Source organism: Trypanosoma cruzi, genomic scaffold (assembly GCF_000209065.1).
Source record: "Trypanosoma cruzi strain CL Brener 1047053512993 genomic scaffold, whole genome shotgun sequence".
Taxonomy (NCBI): Eukaryota; Euglenozoa; class Kinetoplastea; order Trypanosomatida; family Trypanosomatidae; genus Trypanosoma; species Trypanosoma cruzi.
Genome location: NW_001849195.1, coordinates 1 through 17785, shown reverse-complemented (window position 1 = coordinate 17785; position 17785 = coordinate 1). Strand labels below are relative to the sequence as shown.

At 55.5% G+C, this 17785-nt stretch overlaps 2 protein-coding genes and 3 pseudogenes across 2 annotated transcripts, besides 13 other annotated features; all 5 read left to right on the top strand.

Moving 5' to 3' along the window:
- Positions 1–3357: a sequence feature (areas merged during assembly that could not be assigned to a particular haplotype. This can correspond to areas where the two haplotypes were merged or to regions with more than two copies in the genome that were merged during assembly.).
- Positions 209–4055: a mobile genetic element.
- Positions 250–470: a mobile genetic element.
- Positions 3358–3999: a sequence feature (heterozygous, Esmeraldo-like haplotype).
- Positions 4000–4853: a sequence feature (areas merged during assembly that could not be assigned to a particular haplotype. This can correspond to areas where the two haplotypes were merged or to regions with more than two copies in the genome that were merged during assembly.).
- Positions 4854–5042: a sequence feature (areas merged during assembly that could not be assigned to a particular haplotype. This can correspond to areas where the two haplotypes were merged or to regions with more than two copies in the genome that were merged during assembly.).
- Positions 5043–10885: a sequence feature (areas not merged during assembly with more than two copies in the genome that could not be assigned to a particular haplotype).
- Positions 9765–11246: a mobile genetic element.
- Positions 10886–12688: a sequence feature (haploid, Esmeraldo-like haplotype).
- Positions 11026–11246: a mobile genetic element.
- Positions 11925–12191, top strand: Tc00.1047053507217.75 (annotated as a pseudogene).
- Tc00.1047053507217.60 lies at positions 12468–13538 on the top strand (annotated as a pseudogene).
- Positions 12689–17785: a sequence feature (areas not merged during assembly with more than two copies in the genome that could not be assigned to a particular haplotype).
- On the top strand, positions 14062–14640 carry Tc00.1047053507217.44 (mucin TcMUCII, putative; the record flags this gene model as incomplete). Its single annotated transcript, XM_803890.1, has 1 exon — positions 14062–14640. One exon carries the CDS (start codon positions 14062–14064, stop codon positions 14638–14640), a length of 579 nt encoding a protein of 192 aa, XP_808983.1.
- Positions 14424–14528: a microsatellite.
- Positions 15098–16168, top strand: Tc00.1047053507217.30 (annotated as a pseudogene).
- On the top strand, positions 16692–17270 carry Tc00.1047053507217.14 (mucin TcMUCII, putative; the record flags this gene model as incomplete). The annotated part of the gene is made up of 1 exon (XM_803889.1): positions 16692–17270. The coding sequence occupies one exon, from the start codon at positions 16692–16694 to the stop codon at positions 17268–17270; it is 579 nt and encodes a 192-aa protein (XP_808982.1).
- Positions 17054–17158: a microsatellite.

The window sequence follows — 17785 nt, the reverse complement described above, 5'->3', positions numbered from 1 at the left end:
GCATGTCGGCGCCCAACGTTCGGGGCACTGCCTGACTACCACCTTCTTGGCGGAGCGGCGGCGCGATAGAAGGATCAGCCAGCAAGCGCCAAAAAAAAATTCACACTTCACGTTTTCGCGGGACCGAAGAATGGAACGCACGCGAATAGCGCAAGGAAAAGGGTGAGCGGAGCGGGCGTTCTTCATGACGGCCGCTGGGACCCCACGCCTTCCCAATCATTCGGCAAAACTTAAGGGATGAAGATGTGCCTTGGCCGCTGGACGGATCCTGAAATTATCCCAGCAAACCCGACGATACAGGAAGGAAAAGGAAGTCGAAGCAGACGCGGCCAATTGCCTCAATAGTTTATTCCGATTCGTTTATGTTCTTTTGACCGCTCTCTTGACGTTTTTTGCTCGAATAAGATTCAACAGGTTATTACCCACGAAGTGGCGGGCTTCGGGGTCTTCCGACCACAAGACACCGCCGCTGCCCTTCGCAAATTCCACCCTTCGCCAGGTCCCGAAGTGTAAAAGCGCGACCGCGTGACATGCCGTCCGCGGGTTTCCCGCTGGCCGCACGTAGGCAAAGGTCGTCCGTACTCCGCGAGAGTCCAAAACTCATATACCCATCGCGTTTCCCACGTCGCGGCGTGTGGGTTTGAGCTGCCTTTATTCGCCGCTCCCTGCAGCGAAGTATTATCCACCCAAACGTCCATGGTGGGTGGCAAGATGGCGGAAAAGGCCGATAAGACCAAGCGTACCGCGCGCGCCTCGGCCTGCATGATAAGAAAAGGCTTCCTCTCCTATTTCCCTCCGGCAATTTTAACGCCGCCGGAGTCTGCAATGAAAACGGCTCACCAAGCATGGAGCGATGCATCCGTGATGATGGCGGCCGATGCCTTTTCCGTGGGCTTGATGATTCGCTTACGATTATTCTCGATGATGTGTCACAATCCCTCGCCCAAGCCAATCGCTACCGGCGGAAGGTTCGCCGGGGATTTCTCCTGCACAATTCCCCGGTTAAGTGCGGACAATCGTCGTTGCACTGCCTTGATAAAAAAGTGGCAGTCACATAAACGCGTGCCAAAAATGACCGCCACGTACAAAACGCGTGACGCCTTGACCTCCATTTCCGCGATGGTTAAAAATTGAGCGCTGACATGGCGCGCACAGAGCGGACAAACTTCTCACTTAGAAATACCGCACGGTGAGTATGATCAAACCGCGCCCCCAGGAAGGTGTACTGCGTGGCGCCCGATTCGCTGTCCTTCCACATCGTGGCGTGACGGCCATCCGCATTACGAAACACTTGGGCTTCCCACAATGTCGCATCGCTTTTCGACTCTGCAGTGCGCATATTATCGATCCAAACGCCGACACGCGCCAATGGAGGTGCGTCCCAGAGGCGGTGAACCACCGTCGTCACCTCGGCAACTGCTAATAATAATCTGGAGGATTTCCGGGCCGGCCTTGTATCCCATTGGGAGCCGTGTAAGCTCCACCAGCGTGCCGTCCTCCACGCGGCATCAAAAGGGATGCCGAGTCTCCCGCGGTAAAAAGAGTTGAAAAAAGACGCCTTTAATTCCAGGCAGGAAGCGGCCTCAGCCATCACAGGCGGCAAATAATGGGAAATGCGCAAAAAAGGAACATGAGCCTCGCAAGGGTCGTGTCTGTTCTTGTCGCGCGGCCCCGCAATCCATCGTCGTCGAAAACCGGTGGGTTTCTCCTCCGCAAACAAACGAAAAGGGTATTATCCATCCACCCGTTATCGCAGAATAGGCGTCCTCAATTGTTCCCACTTAATTCAATAATCGCGCGTCGTCGACTGGAATCCTCCGTGGGCTTTCGTCTGATGTGGCGGGGGGCTGGGGAAAAGGGGACCGCCCGACGCGTCCTTGCCGCGAGTCTTGTGATTGCGGCGGGGCGATGATAAAAACCACGGAAAAACGCTCCTCTGCTGTCAGCCAGGATTCCTCCCCTTCCGCAGTTTTCCCCTCACATCAAAGCGACCAGCGACGACGCCTGAGCCGGCGTTGTGGCGCGCTTCCCCGGATATCGCGCTGTGTTCTTTGAAGAAGAACGGCTCACCGTCATCCGCGCAAGTCGGAAAGCAACCCGCCACTTCCATTCGGCCCGGCTGCGGGTAAATTGATCCGACTCTTCCTTTTTAAAGGGCGCGTCTGCTTCGTCTCCGATCGCGCCGCGATTTTTTGCAACCTCAGAACCGCCACGCCCAGCGGAGTTCGATTCATTTGCGACATGGGCCGCGGCATCCTGGCGTCCTGCGGTCGGGTCGGTGGCGCCGCGTCGTCGGTTGCCGTCGAAAAGGCCGCGCGGCTCGCCTCTTTGTTCGGCTGTCCGCGTGTGCGGCGGAGGGTTGTGCGGCGCCCGCCGGCGACCTTCTCCGTTCCCACGCCGACGTCGCAAACAATTCCCGAGCCACCTTGTTCGCCCTCCCCGTGTCGCCGGCCCGAAGCGGGGTGCCGGAGCACCGTCGCGCCACAGTCGGGCTCCGTTGGCGAGCAAGCCCCCTCGCCCTTCTCGGCGATTGCGTCGGGCAATTTGAAATATCGGGTGGAGGTTCGGCGCGGCGCCTGTGCGGAACGGCTGGTGGTGGCGGCATGGGTGGGGCCGCCGCCGTTGTTGACGGCCGTCCGCGTCGCAATTGATTCCTTCTGGCCGCGCCTCGGGCTTTGCGTGCGGACGCCTCGCGCCCACAAATGCGACGCCGCTGACGTCGCACGGTCGTTGTGCCCCTCCCCGTTCCGCGAGAGGCTGGGCTGCCCTCGCAAAGGCGTCGGCTTCATGAACGGCGGTGTGAAGTCGGGCGCGCTGTTTGGAGAGCGGGGTGTTGGGGTCCGACGCCGTCATGAGCTGCGTCCGGAATGCCTGCAGTAAGGTCCGGCCAAAATCCATGAAACGATCGGCGGGATCGCGCTCCGCTTCCAGCGCGCGCGCGCGTCCACAAAGCCAAACTGCCAAAGGCAAGTTGAGCCTGGCCGCCCGCCTGATGCCAATGATTGTGTGCGCCCCGGAGGCCGACAACGACTCCGGAAACGCCCTCATTCCACACACGTGCGGCCCGAGAAGTGGCGTCGAACGCGCGAAAACTTCGTTCCGCTTCTTCTTTGACAGAATGGGCGTCCGAGGGGAGGGTGTAAGAGGGCAAAGGCAATGGAGGGATAGAAACGCAGTCTCCCAAAATTGCCCTGGGACGAATGAGGAATAACCCACCGTCTCTCGTTTGCCGGGCTTCGTCGGGCCGTGCGTGGCGGCGCGCCCCCAACCACCAAACGACGCGTTGGACGCTGCGGTTGTTTGGTGACGCCATCTCCGGCCGTATTTTGACACGTGACAGGTCCATCTGCCGGGCCTCTCCGAGAGGTGGGAGCTTCTTCCCTGCCCGCCGTCTCCGCCTCCCGCGCGGCTCGCTGCGCTTCTCTGGCGCCAGCGCGCGCCTCTCGTTCCTGTAGTCGGGCGCGGGTCGCCACCAGCTGCTGTTCGCGTCCGGCGACCGCGATGTCAGCTTCGCGCGCCGATAGGCTACTATGCGCCTCTTCCGCCCGCGTGTGAAGCTCGGTGTTTCGATCCCGCGCGCCCGCGATGGCATAGGCGTGGCCCGTGCCCCAGCGCTCCCCTTCCGCAAGGATGGGCCCTCGATGGGCCCCCAACTCCCGGGCCGCGCCCGCACGATGGGCAGGAGCGATCGGGTCTCAAAATTTGGTACTGGGGGCGCCCGGAGATTCGCAACATGTCCTGTAAGGCTCGAACCCGCCCAGGGTTTGGTGGTGGGTCCCGAAATCCATGCGCAAGTCTGTCGTTGAGGCGGCCGCGGTTAACGTCGCATCCGACTTCCCGGTTTCATCAATGAAGGTGAGCTGCGCCTGGGCAGCGCCATGTTGGCGTACCAATTCTGAATGTCGGGCGCCAATATCGCTCCACTCGGAGGCCGTTTAATAGGAAACAACGCCATTTCCTTAAGCCAACCTCGCTGTGTCTGTGAATTAAAAAAAAATAGAATAATATTCTGTGCCGCTGGCGGTATCCTGCAATTATCTGTTTAAACCAAACAAGACAGGGAAAAAGGGGGTAACGCAGAGGCAGCTAAATGCCCAAACGATTTCTTCCGATTAACCACAAATACATTTTTTGACCGCACAAGTTACCTTTTGCACTCAGAATATAATCGCTTACAAAGCGGCGGGCTTTGGGGTCCCCCGAACAAAAGACGCTGCCGCGATGTGGCGAATGAAAAGGGTGTGGGTGGGACAGCGAGATAAAAATAAATAAAAGTAAAAACAGGCACAAACAACAAAAACTCAAACCAGCAATGAAGCATAATGAGCGCCATCCGCCCACCAAACGATTAGCGATCCGCCGGCCCGCGACACCCCAAACCCGCGAACAAACGTTAAAAAAAGAACTTTCACACAATAAAAACAAAACGCTGCGCAACAAAAAGGAAACCCTGCTCAATACAGCATCGCCTCGGAAGGTTGCTTCTGACCCCTTGCCCGCCAAGCGCCGCCACCAAACCAGTCAACATCTTCGGAAAGCGGTCGCGCCCCCGAAAGCGCGACAGTCCTGGCGCAAACGCGTGCGGCCGCAGCAGGGCAACGCTTTTAAAGCGCCGCAAGCGGCAAAGGGACCCGCGCATCACGAAGAAAAGCGGAAAAGCCGCCGGCAGCGAGGCGAAAAAACGCGCTGACACGCTGCGGGCCCAATAGGAAAAAGCGGCCGCGGCGGGTGGCCGTCGTGCTTCGCGAAGGGCGGGCACCCGACTTTGCCCTCCAGCACCCCACGATAAACGTCGCGATGGCCCCGCGATCTCGCACATGGTCGGGATCCGAAACGCGATTATTCACGACTAGGCGAATGATGGCCGGAGGGGCCTGGCGCGGCTGGCCACCCCAACGTGGTGCCAGGGTCTAGTGTTCTTTGCCAGAGAGGAAGCTAAGCGCCTGCTGCCCATCCGCTGCGCGCGGAGAGGTAGCAGGCGCCGCACAAACAGGTCGGAAGGGCACCAGATGGAGCCATGTACATGGCCGCCCGCGGAGCGGTATTCCCATCCGCTGCTGGATTCCATCGGCGCTCTTCAGCGCTACACATACTGTTTGCGTGCCGTATGCGACGCGCAACGACAAAAGCTACTGCTAAGCGGAGACATTGGGCAGAACCCAGGCCCCATAGCAGTACTCCAGATGAACGTTTCTTGCCTCACGCCGTCAAAACTCGCAACATTAATGGCTCAAGGAGCAGACATAATAGCCATCCAGGAGACTTGGAAGTCGTCGGAGCAGATCGCCAGCATGCATACTGGAGATTATGTGTTCTATGCACAGTCGCGCATCGGCAAGGGAGGTGGTGTGGCGGTGCTGGTGCGGAAAACTCTCCGCTCCAAGCGTATACCCCTCACCATCCCCCAGCATGACACCAGCCTTGAAGTGGTGGTGGTCCAGGTTGCTCTGGACCAGAACCGTGATCTTATTGTAGCGAGTGCCTATATGAGACCACCACCGCAAGTAACGCAATCCTTCAGGCGGTTAGTAAACTGCCTTCCAGCCTCGTCGCCGCTCCTGCTGTGCGGGGATTTCAACATGCATCACCCACAGTGGGAGCCATTCTTGGAGTCTTCTCCAAGCGAGGTTGCTGCAGAGTTTTTAGAACTGTGCACGGATGCGGGACTCACCTTGGTTAACACCCCTGGTTAGATAACGCGCGCTCGTGGTACAAGAGAAAGATCCTGCATCGATCCGACATGGTCAAAGCATTTGACTGTGTCAGATTGGACAGCTTCTGTGTCGCCGCTTAGTGATCATTATATGCTCACATTCACGCTGCATCAGACATTTAAGGATACCATACCTTCGCCACCTAAGACATTCTACAGTTGGGGGAAGCGCAAATGGGATTTATTTGTCAAGGACTTCGACGCACAACTTCCGGCATATGACTATAAAAAGCAGTCCACCGGCATTAAAGCTTTCACGAGAGCGCTTATTACTTCGTATCGACGACATTGCCCCCGCGGCATGCACAAGGATGGTCCCAGGCTTTGGGACGACACTCTCATGGAGGCAGAGCGGATTGCTACCGACAGCAAGGCCCGCTATCTACAGTTACCGACGCTCAACTGTGAGGCAGAAATGCAACGGACAAGGAGTCAATTCTTCCTCCTACTCCGAGAGCGCTTGCGCAACACGTATCTGCGTTGCATCAGCAAGTTAAATCCAGGCAAACCACTCGCATGGAAATACATTTCCGGACGAAAAAAGGCATCACCGCCATCTCCTACAACAATGTTGTTGGGAGATGGTCAACACACTTATAAAACAGCAAGGAGGGCAGCGAATGCTCTCAATCGCATCTTTTTTCCATTTATTCCACTACACAAAGCAGTAAGGTTTTCCAAAGGCATCAAAAGACAGAACCCATCTTTGGGCATTGTTTCTTCTTCTCTTTTTGGGCAGCAGAACAACAACGAGTCTGCTGCCTCATTTACTTCATTTTCTTCTACTTTTTCTAGCTCTGCGCCGCAGAACAACTACGAGTCTGCCGCAACATCTAGCTTAGTTTCTTCTACCTCTCTTATCTCTTGTATCTCTGAGCCGCAGAACAACTACGAGTCTGCCGCTACATCTACTTCAGTTTTTTCATTCTCATCTAGTTCAGAGCCACAGGATAACAACGATTCCGCCGTCACATCGAGGCTAGTTGCTTATTTCTATTCCCCTATTGAAGCACCCTTTAATCACTACAGAAGCGCTTGCCGCGCTACGTAATACGCCGTATGGCAAGGCCCCCGGACCGGATGAAGTCTACAGTGAGGCACTGCGACATATTTCGTCAAAGGGTCTTCGATTCCTTCTTCGTTGCATTAACCACAGCTGGACGACAGGTACGATCCCGGCTGAGTGGCGACGCGCTACCATCGTCCCACTCTTAAAACCCGGTAAGTTGCCGGAACTGCTTGAGTCATATCGACCCATCAGCCTTACTTCCATTGTGAGTAAGGTTGCTGAGAAAATGGTACTGAAGAGATTGCTTTGGGTGTGGACGCCACACCCCCACCAGTATGCATATCGTAGTATGCGTACTACGACGATGCAGCTGGCACACCTGATACACGAAGTGGAGCATAATAGAAATCATTACTTCCAAGTGAACCTTCCCAAGAAGAGCGGTATTGGTAATCAACTCCACTACAGACCCCATCGGACTCTGCTGGTGTTGGTTGATTTCAGCAAGGCTTTTGACTCCATAGATCATCGAGTCCTCAGTCGCTTGCTGGCTAATATTCCGGGGGTGAATTGTAGAAGGTGGCTTAGAAACTTTCTATGTGGTCGCTACGCGAAGACAAGAGTTGGTAACAGAAACAGTGATCGGCGTCCCATGCTGCGAGGAGCCCCTCAGGGGTCCGTACTGGGAACATATTTGTTCTCCCTTTACATAAACCCACTTCTCAATCTGCTGAACAGCTTTGCGGGTGTCACAACAGACATGTATGCGGACGACCTCTCTATTATCGTTAAGGGGCGGTCCCGGGAAGACGCCATTCCCACTGCCAACATGGTTCTTAAAAAACTGCATGCGTGGAGTCAGGAAAATGGCCTGGCCATTAACCCGTCAAAGTGTGAAGCCGCTTGGTTCACAGTCTCCACGCACACGGAATCAGATTATGATCGTGAAGGAAAGTGGCCGCTGGAATTGGCTGGATGTCAAATCCCAGTCATGACCATGGGGGCATCGCGAACTACGAAGCTTCTTGGCATGGATCTCGATCCACGACTGATGCTAAATATGGCGGCTACCAAGCAATGCGCTGCCACTTCGCAACGGATATCGCATCTACGCTGCATAGCGCATAAAGAGGCGGGACCATCTCCACATGACCGACGCACGTTCGTCATTGGATACGGTGCTTCCAAATTACGATATGGCAGCGAGCTGATATGGGCAGTAGCGACGGATTCAGCGAAGAATCAGATGCAAAATGCGTACGCAACTCTGGCACGCATTGTCAGCGGAGTTCCGAGCACTGTCGACCCGGAATCCGCACTTCTAGAGACGAATATGCCGCCGCTCCATGTCCTCTGCCTGCGCGCGCGGCTCTCCATATTTGAGAAGACACGCGCTTGCCAGATGGACTGGATGCGGAGACCCCCGCCTGAGCCACCGCCTCGCGCAGGTTTCCGCATCTCGCCATTATCTTGGGACGAGCTATACGCCTTCGTAGACGCATACACAAAGGACTATGGCATCACTCAGAGCTCACCACGCGAAGAGCGGTTCTTTCGCAGCTCCATTCCTCCCTGGTCTGCGGCCTCCGCACACCGGGTCACCATTGGCGTGGAACTTTCGATAGACCCCTCAATAACTGACGAGGAAGAGCTGATACGGGAAAAGCGCAGAGTCAGCGAAGAGGCTCTAGCGCTGCACAGCCATCGTTCGTGGATACTCGCGACGGATGGCGGTGTAGACGTTCCCAAGTCAGCCGGGGTTGGAATCCTGCTTTCATCCCTCAATTCATCGGAGATAATAGAAAAGGCCAGTATAAACTGCGGTGCACGCCCATGCAGCTACAGGACGGAATCCCGCGCGCTGCTTCTAGCCCTGGAAAGGCTGATTATCCCTCGTATCCAGCACAGGCATAAAACCCTGCTCGTGGTTACAAACAGCCAGTCTCTTCTTGCGGCTCTAAACAAGGGCCCGCTCAGTCAGACAGACTGGACGGAGGATCAGATCTGGCAGCGTCTATTAACACTGACGTGTGCTGGCTGGTCCGTGCACCTGCAGTTTTGTTACGGACATTGTGGAGTACATGCTAACGAGCTTGCAGATCAGTATGCGGCGCAGACTATGGAGACTGGACAATACACGGAGCAAGGAATTGCACCTTTATGGCATACGGATCTGCTGACATGTTTTACTACCCAGCTTACAAACAAGTGGCATAGTACGATTCGTCAAGACACTCATTGCCACTTGCTTTGCGGCACAAGGCCATCAGATCTTAGCGGTAAGGACCCAATCACTCAGGAATTTCTCCACTGTCAAGAACCGTTTCACCTCGCTAGGGCAAGGTGCGGGGAATCTGAGCTCTGGGGCCGACCATACTGGGCTGTGAGAGATTGCACGAACCAATGCCGTTTCTGCAACATCTCACCGGAACAGTCTGCATATATGCGCTCTAACAACGATCCAACTGCACCGGGGACGGACACTGTTCCCCCGTCGGCAAGGGAGGAAGACGTCTCTCCAGTAAGGAGACGGACCATCACACGCCGTCGGAAGGAGGAATGCCCGTACTGTGATTCTACATTGACGGGATTCTCGAATCTCGTCAGTCACTGTCGGTCATTTCACCCGGAACATCCTCCACCGCTTCCCGAGCTCAAATGCGATTTCTGTGACATGGTTTTCCCCACACGTAGAAGCACCGCACAGCACAGAAGTCGCTGCGCACACAACCCAGGCGCCACTCGACATCTAAACAGAAGTGCCAGGAGGCGATCTCTGCTGCCGCAGGATCAGCCTGCTTCCACAAGCGCGCCGATTGGCCCGCAGGAAACCTTGCACCATCTGCTTCTAGAATGTCCAGGCACCTTGGCTGTGCGCCAAAGACTGGGCATTGAACAGGACCTTCGCCTCGGAAAATTCTCCCAATGGCGGTTGCTTCATAGCAGGAAACTTTTGTCGCTGCTCGACCACCTCTTCGGCACTCAGATGGCATTGTATAGCCAGACGCGCTGGTAACAGTAGAAAAAAAAAAAAAAAAAGTATTTTTTAGTTGTGGAGGAGAAAACCACCGGTTTACGACGACGATGGATCGCATGGCCACGCGACAAGGACAGAGACGATCCTTATGAGGCTAATGTTTCTCTTTTACACATTTCCCATTATTTGCCGCCTGTGTTGGCTGAGGCCGCTTCCTGCCTGGACTTAAGGGCGTCCTTTTTAAAGTCTCTTTACCGCGGGAGACTCGGCATCTTTTTCGATTCTGCGTGGAGGACGGCACGCTGGTGGAGCTGACACGGCTCCCAATGGGATACAAGGCCGGCCCAGAAATTCTCTAGATCATTATTACTTCAGCAATTGCGGGGGTGACGACGGTGGTTCACCGCCTCTGGGCCGCACCTCCATTGGTGCGTGTCGACGTTTGGATCGGTAATATACGCATTGCAGGGTCGAAAAGCGATGCGACATTGTGGGAAGCCCATGTGCTCCGTAATGCGGACAGTTGTTGTGCCACGATAGGGAAGATCGCGAATCGGGCGCTACGCAGTACACCTTTCTGTGGGTGCAGTTTGATCGCTCACTCCAGACGGTGTCCCTGAGTGACAAGTTTGTCCGGTCTGTATGCGCCATGCCGGCGCTTAATTCTTTAACCATCGCGGAAATGGAGGTTATGGCGTCACGCTTTTTATATTTGGCGGCCATTTTGGGCACGCGTTTATGCGACTACCACTTTTTTATCAAGGCAGTGCGACGGCGATTGTCCGCACTTAATCGGGAGATTGTGCAGGAGACATCCCCGACGAACCTTCCGCCGGCAGCGGTTGGTTTGGGCGAGGGATTGTGACACATCATCGAGAATATAATCGTAAGCGAATCATCAAGCCCACGGAAAAGGCATCTGCCGCCATCATCACGGATGCATCGCTCCATGCTTGGTGGGCCGTTTTTATTCCAGAATCCGGCGGCGTTAAAATTGCCGGAGGAAAATGGAAGAGGAAGCCTTTTCTTATCATGCAGGACGAGGCGCGCGCGGCACGCTTGGCCTTATCGGCCTTTTCCGCCATCTTGCCATCCACCATGGACGTTTGGGTGGACAACACTTCGGTGCGAGGAGCGGCGAATAAAGGCAGCTCAAACCCACACGCCGCGACGTGGGAAACGCGATGGGTATATGAGTTTTGGACTCTCGCGGAGTACGGACGACCTTTGCCTACGTGCGGCCAGCGGGAAACCCGCGGACGGCATGTCACGCGGTCGCGCTTTTACACTTCGGGACCTGGCGAAGGGTGGAATTTGCGAAGGGCAGCGGCGGTGTCTTGTGGTCGGAAGACCCCGAAGCCCGCCACTTCGTGGGTAATAACCTGTTGAATCTTATTCGAGCAAAAAACGTCAAGAGAGCGGTCAAAAGAACATAAACGAATCGGAATAAACTATTGAGGCAATTGGCCGCGTCTGCTTCGACTTCCTTTTCCTTCCTGTATCGTCGGGTTTGCTGGGATAATTTCAGGATCCGTCCAGCGGCCAAGGCACATCTTCATCCCTTAAGTTTTGCCGAATGATTGGGAAGGCGTGGGGTCCCAGCGGCCGTCATGAAGAACGCCCGCTCCGCTCACCCTTTTCCTTGCGCTATTCGCGTGCGTTCCATTCTTCGGTCCCGCGAAAACGTGAAGTGTGAATTTTTTTTTGGCGCTTGCTGGCTGATCCTTCTATCGCGCCGCCGCTCCGCCAAGAAGGTGGTAGTCAGGCAGTGCCCCGAACGTTGGGCGCCGACATGCTGGCCGCACTCGGAAGGGAGTGGATTGCGTGCGCAGCGCCACGGCCTGCTGTGAGGTGCTGTGCTATTCCGTCGGGGAATTGAGAAGTAAAGGACCGCGGCGTGGAATTGTATGCGCCCCGTCCCTCTTGTTGCGGTTGTGTTTGTGCTGTGCGCATGGCTCTGTCTTTTGTTGCGACGCGGATGGCTTTGCTGCTGCGTGCGCCATCGTGCGTCCGTTGTGCGGCGGGATTCTCTTCCCACGGCCCCGCCCTTGTGCGTGGAACAGCGGAAGGAGCAGAGACGCGTGATGGGCTGAGGGTGGCCGTTTTTTCCGCACATTTGCGTCTTCCACAAAAGCGGCGCCTTTCGGCAGCCTCTCGCAGTTTCCGGACCGTGGATTGAGAGTGTTTGAGGGTCCGCTCCGAGCACGAGGACAACGAGACGCAGTGCATGACGGCCGGAGTGATCCGTGCGCGCTCGCAGCGCATGGAGCACGTGCGCCAGTGCGCGTTGGCGCTGCGCTCGTGATTGTGGAGGAGGGGCGGCACGACATTGTGGTGCTGTGTGTGTTGCGTGGCCGGGGCATGCCGGCGATTGTGAGGGATATGGAGGACACGGAGCTGTTTGACTGAGGGAAGAGGTGGCGGGCGTTGTGGCGCAGCGGGAGCGCATGACGATCCCGAGGCCTGTGCTGGAGGGGCGCGTGTTGAGGTGAGCGTGGCGTGCCTGCGAGGGCCTGAGGGGTGAGAGAACAACAGCATTGGTGACTGTGGGAGTGTGACGAACGATGCGCGGGCGAGGAGCGCTCCTCTTTTTTTTTTTTTGTTTGTTGTTGAACCGTGTCCACCCAATTGTTGTGTTGCGGTGGCGCGTGGCTCTCATTGCTGGATGGGACGGTTCGTGGTTGTGTGACTTGTCTCCCTTTTTGCTTTCAGTCCGCGTTGGCGGGGAGTTAGTTTGTGCTGAAGGCTACACGCAAGTGACAGGAGCGATGATGATGATGATGACTGGCCGTGTGCTGCTGGTGTGTGCCCTCTGCGTGCTGTGGTGCTGTTCCGAAGGGTGTTGTGAAGAAGTACTCGCAGTTTCTTAGCCTGATGGTCTTGAGAGTGACAGAGGAGATTTAAAGGGTACATTACGTTATGAAACGCCAGTACCACACACCCCCCAGGCCCAGAAGCACCAGGAATAAGTGTCCAACAATAAGAAAACCTCCCCTCATCTTTTGAAGGCCTCCTTTCAGGAGCCGGAGATGTTGCTGATGAGGAAGAAAAAGCAAGAAAAGAAGTTGCTAATGATGTTGGAAAGAGAAGGAAGTTGATGGAACAGGAGAAGAGGTAAAAAAGCCTGAGGACGGACTGATCTCAGTGAAGGACCCGCAGTCGCGTGAGAATGAGGGTTTACAGTCGCAATCGTTGAGTGGAACTCATGGAGTTGAAACGATAAATTCATCAAAAGGCAGTTTGCCAGTTGGTGAGGATCAACGAAATTTGTCGAGTTCTGTGTAGCCTCCATTGCCCAACAACTCACCGCATGCAAATCCATCATCCACATCTGCAGCTGGCCGTGTTGACGCGAAAAGCCACGAAAACGACATTGGCACGAAGAATTCTCAACAGTCTGTCGTGGGAGACATTCAGCAGAATAAGGACACCGGCAAAAAGCTGTCGCTTCAGCGGGTAGAGGGGAAGGTTCACGATTGCCACTCACGACGGTTGAAGAAATGAGTGTTGTAACGACGAAGGGCGACAGCGGCAGCAGCACCGCGGCAGCTACGGTCATGCAGTCTGACACTGGCACAGAAGGCGCTCCGGCCACCAATCATCCGAACCGACCCTCCACTGAAGGCGCCACACCACCCGGAACGAATTCCGATGGTGAAGCTGCATCAGCCAACAAATATGATACGGTCTCTCAGACTGCGGGATCCACAGCAGCGCCAACCACAAACGCCAAAGCCGATGACACGACGAAGCCTGGCGACAGTGACAGCGGCACCGCAGCCTCCCACACCACCGCTTTTCTTTTGCGCTTAACGTTGCGTGTGCGGCTGCTGCGATAGTGGTGGCTACGCTTGCATGAAGTGGTGTGCGCTGAATATGAACGAAGGCCGAAGGCAACTGAATTGTTTTTGTGATGAATGTTGGCTGCACTTCCTGTGGACCAACAATCCACGTGGTGTGCGGGGATCTCCTCTTTTTAATTGTTACTTTGCTTTTGTGTTGCTGTGAGCGCTGCACCTCCTCTTGTGTGTGTGCGTACCCTCCGTGAGGGATGCCGACACGACGGACCGCTCTCGCCGTATGTGCATGCGGTGGAGCCTTGTGTGCCGCTCCTGTTTGCTTCTCCCTCTTCCATCTGTGTGTTGGTGCTGCGGCAGGGCTGTGTGTGTGTGTGCCTGCTGCCGTGGATTGGAGTGTGTGTCGTGCGTGGTGTGCGGCGTACGGTGCATGCCTGGCTGCTGCCCTCTCTCCTCATGTGGTGTGCCCTCTGTGTGTGTCTGCCGCACCTCTCGTCTCCCCTGTTGCTCTCCATGTCCCTCACTGTGCAGATCAGCTCCACACCACTGAACGACCACATTCACGATGACGACGACGTGCCGTCTGCTGTGCGCCCTGTTGGTGCTCGCCCTGTGCTGCTGCCCGTCCAATGCATCAGAGACTGAGCGGGCGGAACAAGATTCTTCCCAGAAGACCACGATGACGACTGCAACACAGGCAACAACCCTGACGCTTGGTCAGCCAGGTCCGAAAGGTGAGGAGTCCGGTGGGGACATGGGAAATCCTGCCGCACATGAAGATGGAGGAGTTACGACCGTTCCGAAAACGCAATTAAATGCGAAGCCCAATGCGTCAGCGGCAGAAGTTAAGAACGGTATGACAGAGACAACAAGTGACAAGAATCCATCCGCAGAAAAAAGAAATAAGAGTGAAGAGGATTCCGCCCAGACGACCACGACGACCACAACACAGGCACCAACCACGACCACGACCACCACTGCGCCAGAGGCACCAAGTACGACGACTACAGAGGCGCCAACTACGACGACCACCCGCGCACCGTCACGTCTTCGCGAAATCGACGGCAGCCTCATCAGCTCTGCGTTGGTGTGTGCCCCGCTGCTGCTCGCCGTATCCGCGCTGGCGTACACCGCTGTGGGCTGAAGAGGTGTGTGCGGGCTGTGCGTGCCAGCACTCAACCGCGGGGATTTGTGTGCGCGTCCACTGTGTTCCGATGTAACTAAATAGGGGACAATAATGATTGTGTTTTGCTTCATTTGCTTCCGCTGCCCTGCTGTGTGCTCCGCGTTGCTTCCCCACATCCGCCACGTTGAACGCATCCCGGACACAATTTTATGCATGCGCAGCAGAGCCCTGAGTGTAGTTTTCTTTCTTTAATTATTCTTTTTTTATTGCTTTTAAACTTCTGGTTTGCATGGCGGTGTGCGAGTTCTGCAATAGTACTGATTTCATCTGTCTCGTGATGTATGCGCTGCTGCTGGATGGGACGGTGCGTGGCTGTGCGGTGGCTGTGCGTGGTGTAGAGGCCGTGTCTTTGCCTTCACCCTGCGTTGACGTGTTGTTAGTTTGTGCCGAAGGCTACACGCAAGTGACAGGAGTGATGGCGATGATGATGACTGGCCGTGTGCTGCTGGTGTGTGCCCTCTGCGTGCTGTGGTGCTGTTCCGAAGGGTGTTGTGAAGAAGTACTCGCAGTTTCTTAGCCTGATGGTCTTGAGAGTGACAGAGGAGATTTAAAGGGTACATTACGTTATGAAACGCCAGTACCACACACCCCCCAGGCCCAGAAGCACCAGGAATAAGTGTCCAACAATAAGAAAACCTCCCCTCATCTTTTGAAGGCCTCCTTTCAGGAGCCGGAGATGTTGCTGATGAGGAAGAAAAAGCAAGAAAAGAAGTTGCTAATGATGTTGGAAAGAGAAGGAAGTTGATGGAACAGGAGAAGAGGTAAAAAAGCCTGAGGACGGACTGATCTCAGTGAAGGACCCGCAGTCGCGTGAGAATGAGGGTTTACAGTCGCAATCGTTGAGTGGAACTCATGGAGTTGAAACGATAAATTCATCAAAAGGCAGTTTGCCAGTTGGTGAGGATCAACGAAATTTGTCGAGTTCTGTGTAGCCTCCATTGCCCAACAACTCACCGCATGCAAATCCATCATCCACATCTGCAGCTGGCCGTGTTGACGCGAAAAGCCACGAAAACGACATTGGCACGAAGAATTCTCAACAGTCTGTCGTGGGAGACATTCAGCAGAATAAGGACACCGGCAAAAAGCTGTCGCTTCAGCGGGTAGAGGGGAAGGTTCACGATTGCCACTCACGACGGTTGAAGAAATGAGTGTTGTAACGACGAAGGGCGACAGCGGCAGCAGCACCGCGGCAGCTACGGTCATGCAGTCTGACACTGGCACAGAAGGCGCTCCGGCCACCAATCATCCGAACCGACCCTCCACTGAAGGCGCCACACCACCCGGAACGAATTCCGATGGTGAAGCTGCATCAGCCAACAAATATGATACGGTCTCTCAGACTGCGGGATCCACAGCAGCGCCAACCACAAACGCCAAAGCCGATGACACGACGAAGCCTGGCGACAGTGACAGCGGCACCGCAGCCTCCCACACCACCGCTTTTCTTTTGCGCTTAACGTTGCGTGTGCGGCTGCTGCGATAGTGGTGGCTACGCTTGCATGAAGTGGTGTGCGCTGAATATGAACGAAGGCCGAAGGCAACTGAATTGTTTTTGTGATGAATGTTGGCTGCACTTCCTGTGGACCAACAATCCACGTGGTGTGCGGGGATCTCCTCTTTTTAATTGTTACTTTGCTTTTGTGTTGCTGTGAGCGCTGCACCTCCTCTTGTGTGTGTGCGTACCCTCCGTGAGGGATGCCGACACGACGGACCGCTCTCGCCGTATGTGCATGCGGTGGAGCCTTGTGTGCCGCTCCTGTTTGCTTCTCCCTCTTCCATCTGTGTGTTGGTGCTGCGGCAGGGCTGTGTGTGTGTGTGCCTGCTGCCGTGGATTGGAGTGTGTGTCGTGCGTGGTGTGCGGCGTACGGTGCATGCCTGGCTGCTGCCCTCTCTCCTCATGTGGTGTGCCCTCTGTGTGTGTCTGCCGCACCTCTCGTCTCCCCTGTTGCTCTCCATGTCCCTCACTGTGCAGATCAGCTCCACACCACTGAACGACCACATTCACGATGACGACGACGTGCCGTCTGCTGTGCGCCCTGTTGGTGCTCGCCCTGTGCTGCTGCCCGTCCAATGCATCAGAGACTGAGCGGGCGGAACAAGATTCTTCCCAGAAGACCACGATGACGACTGCAACACAGGCAACAACCCTGACGCTTGGTCAGCCAGGTCCGAAAGGTGAGGAGTCCGGTGGGGACATGGGAAATCCTGCCGCACATGAAGATGGAGGAGTTACGACCGTTCCGAAAACGCAATTAAATGCGAAGCCCAATGCGTCAGCGGCAGAAGTTAAGAACGGTATGACAGAGACAACAAGTGACAAGAATCCATCCGCAGAAAAAAGAAATAAGAGTGAAGAGGATTCCGCCCAGACGACCACGACGACCACAACACAGGCACCAACCACGACCACGACCACCACTGCGCCAGAGGCACCAAGTACGACGACTACAGAGGCGCCAACTACGACGACCACCCGCGCACCGTCACGTCTTCGCGAAATCGACGGCAGCCTCATCAGCTCTGCGTTGGTGTGTGCCCCGCTGCTGCTCGCCGTATCCGCGCTGGCGTACACCGCTGTGGGCTGAAGAGGTGTGTGCGGGCTGTGCGTGCCAGCACTCAACCGCGGGGATTTGTGTGCGCGTCCACTGTGTTCCGATGTAACTAAATAGGGGACAATAATGATTGTGTTTTGCTTCATTTGCTTCCGCTGCCCTGCTGTGTGCTCCGCGTTGCTTCCCCACATCCGCCACGTTGAACGCATCCCGGACACAATTTTATGCATGCGCAGCAGAGCCCTGAGTGTAGTTTTCTTTCTTTAATTATTCTTTTTTTATTGCTTTTAAACTTCTGGTTTGCATGGCGGTGTGCGAGTTCTGCAATAGTACTGATTTCATCTGTCTCGTGATGTATGCGCTGCTGCTGGATGGGACGGTGCGTGGCTGTGCGGTGGCTGTGCGTGGTGTAAAGGCCGTGTCTTTGCCTTCACCCTGCGTTGACGTGTTGTTAGTTTGTGCCGAAGGCTACACGCAAGTGACAGGAGTGATGGCGATGATGATGATGGTGACTGGCCGTGTGCTGCTGGTGGTGCCCTCTGCGTGCT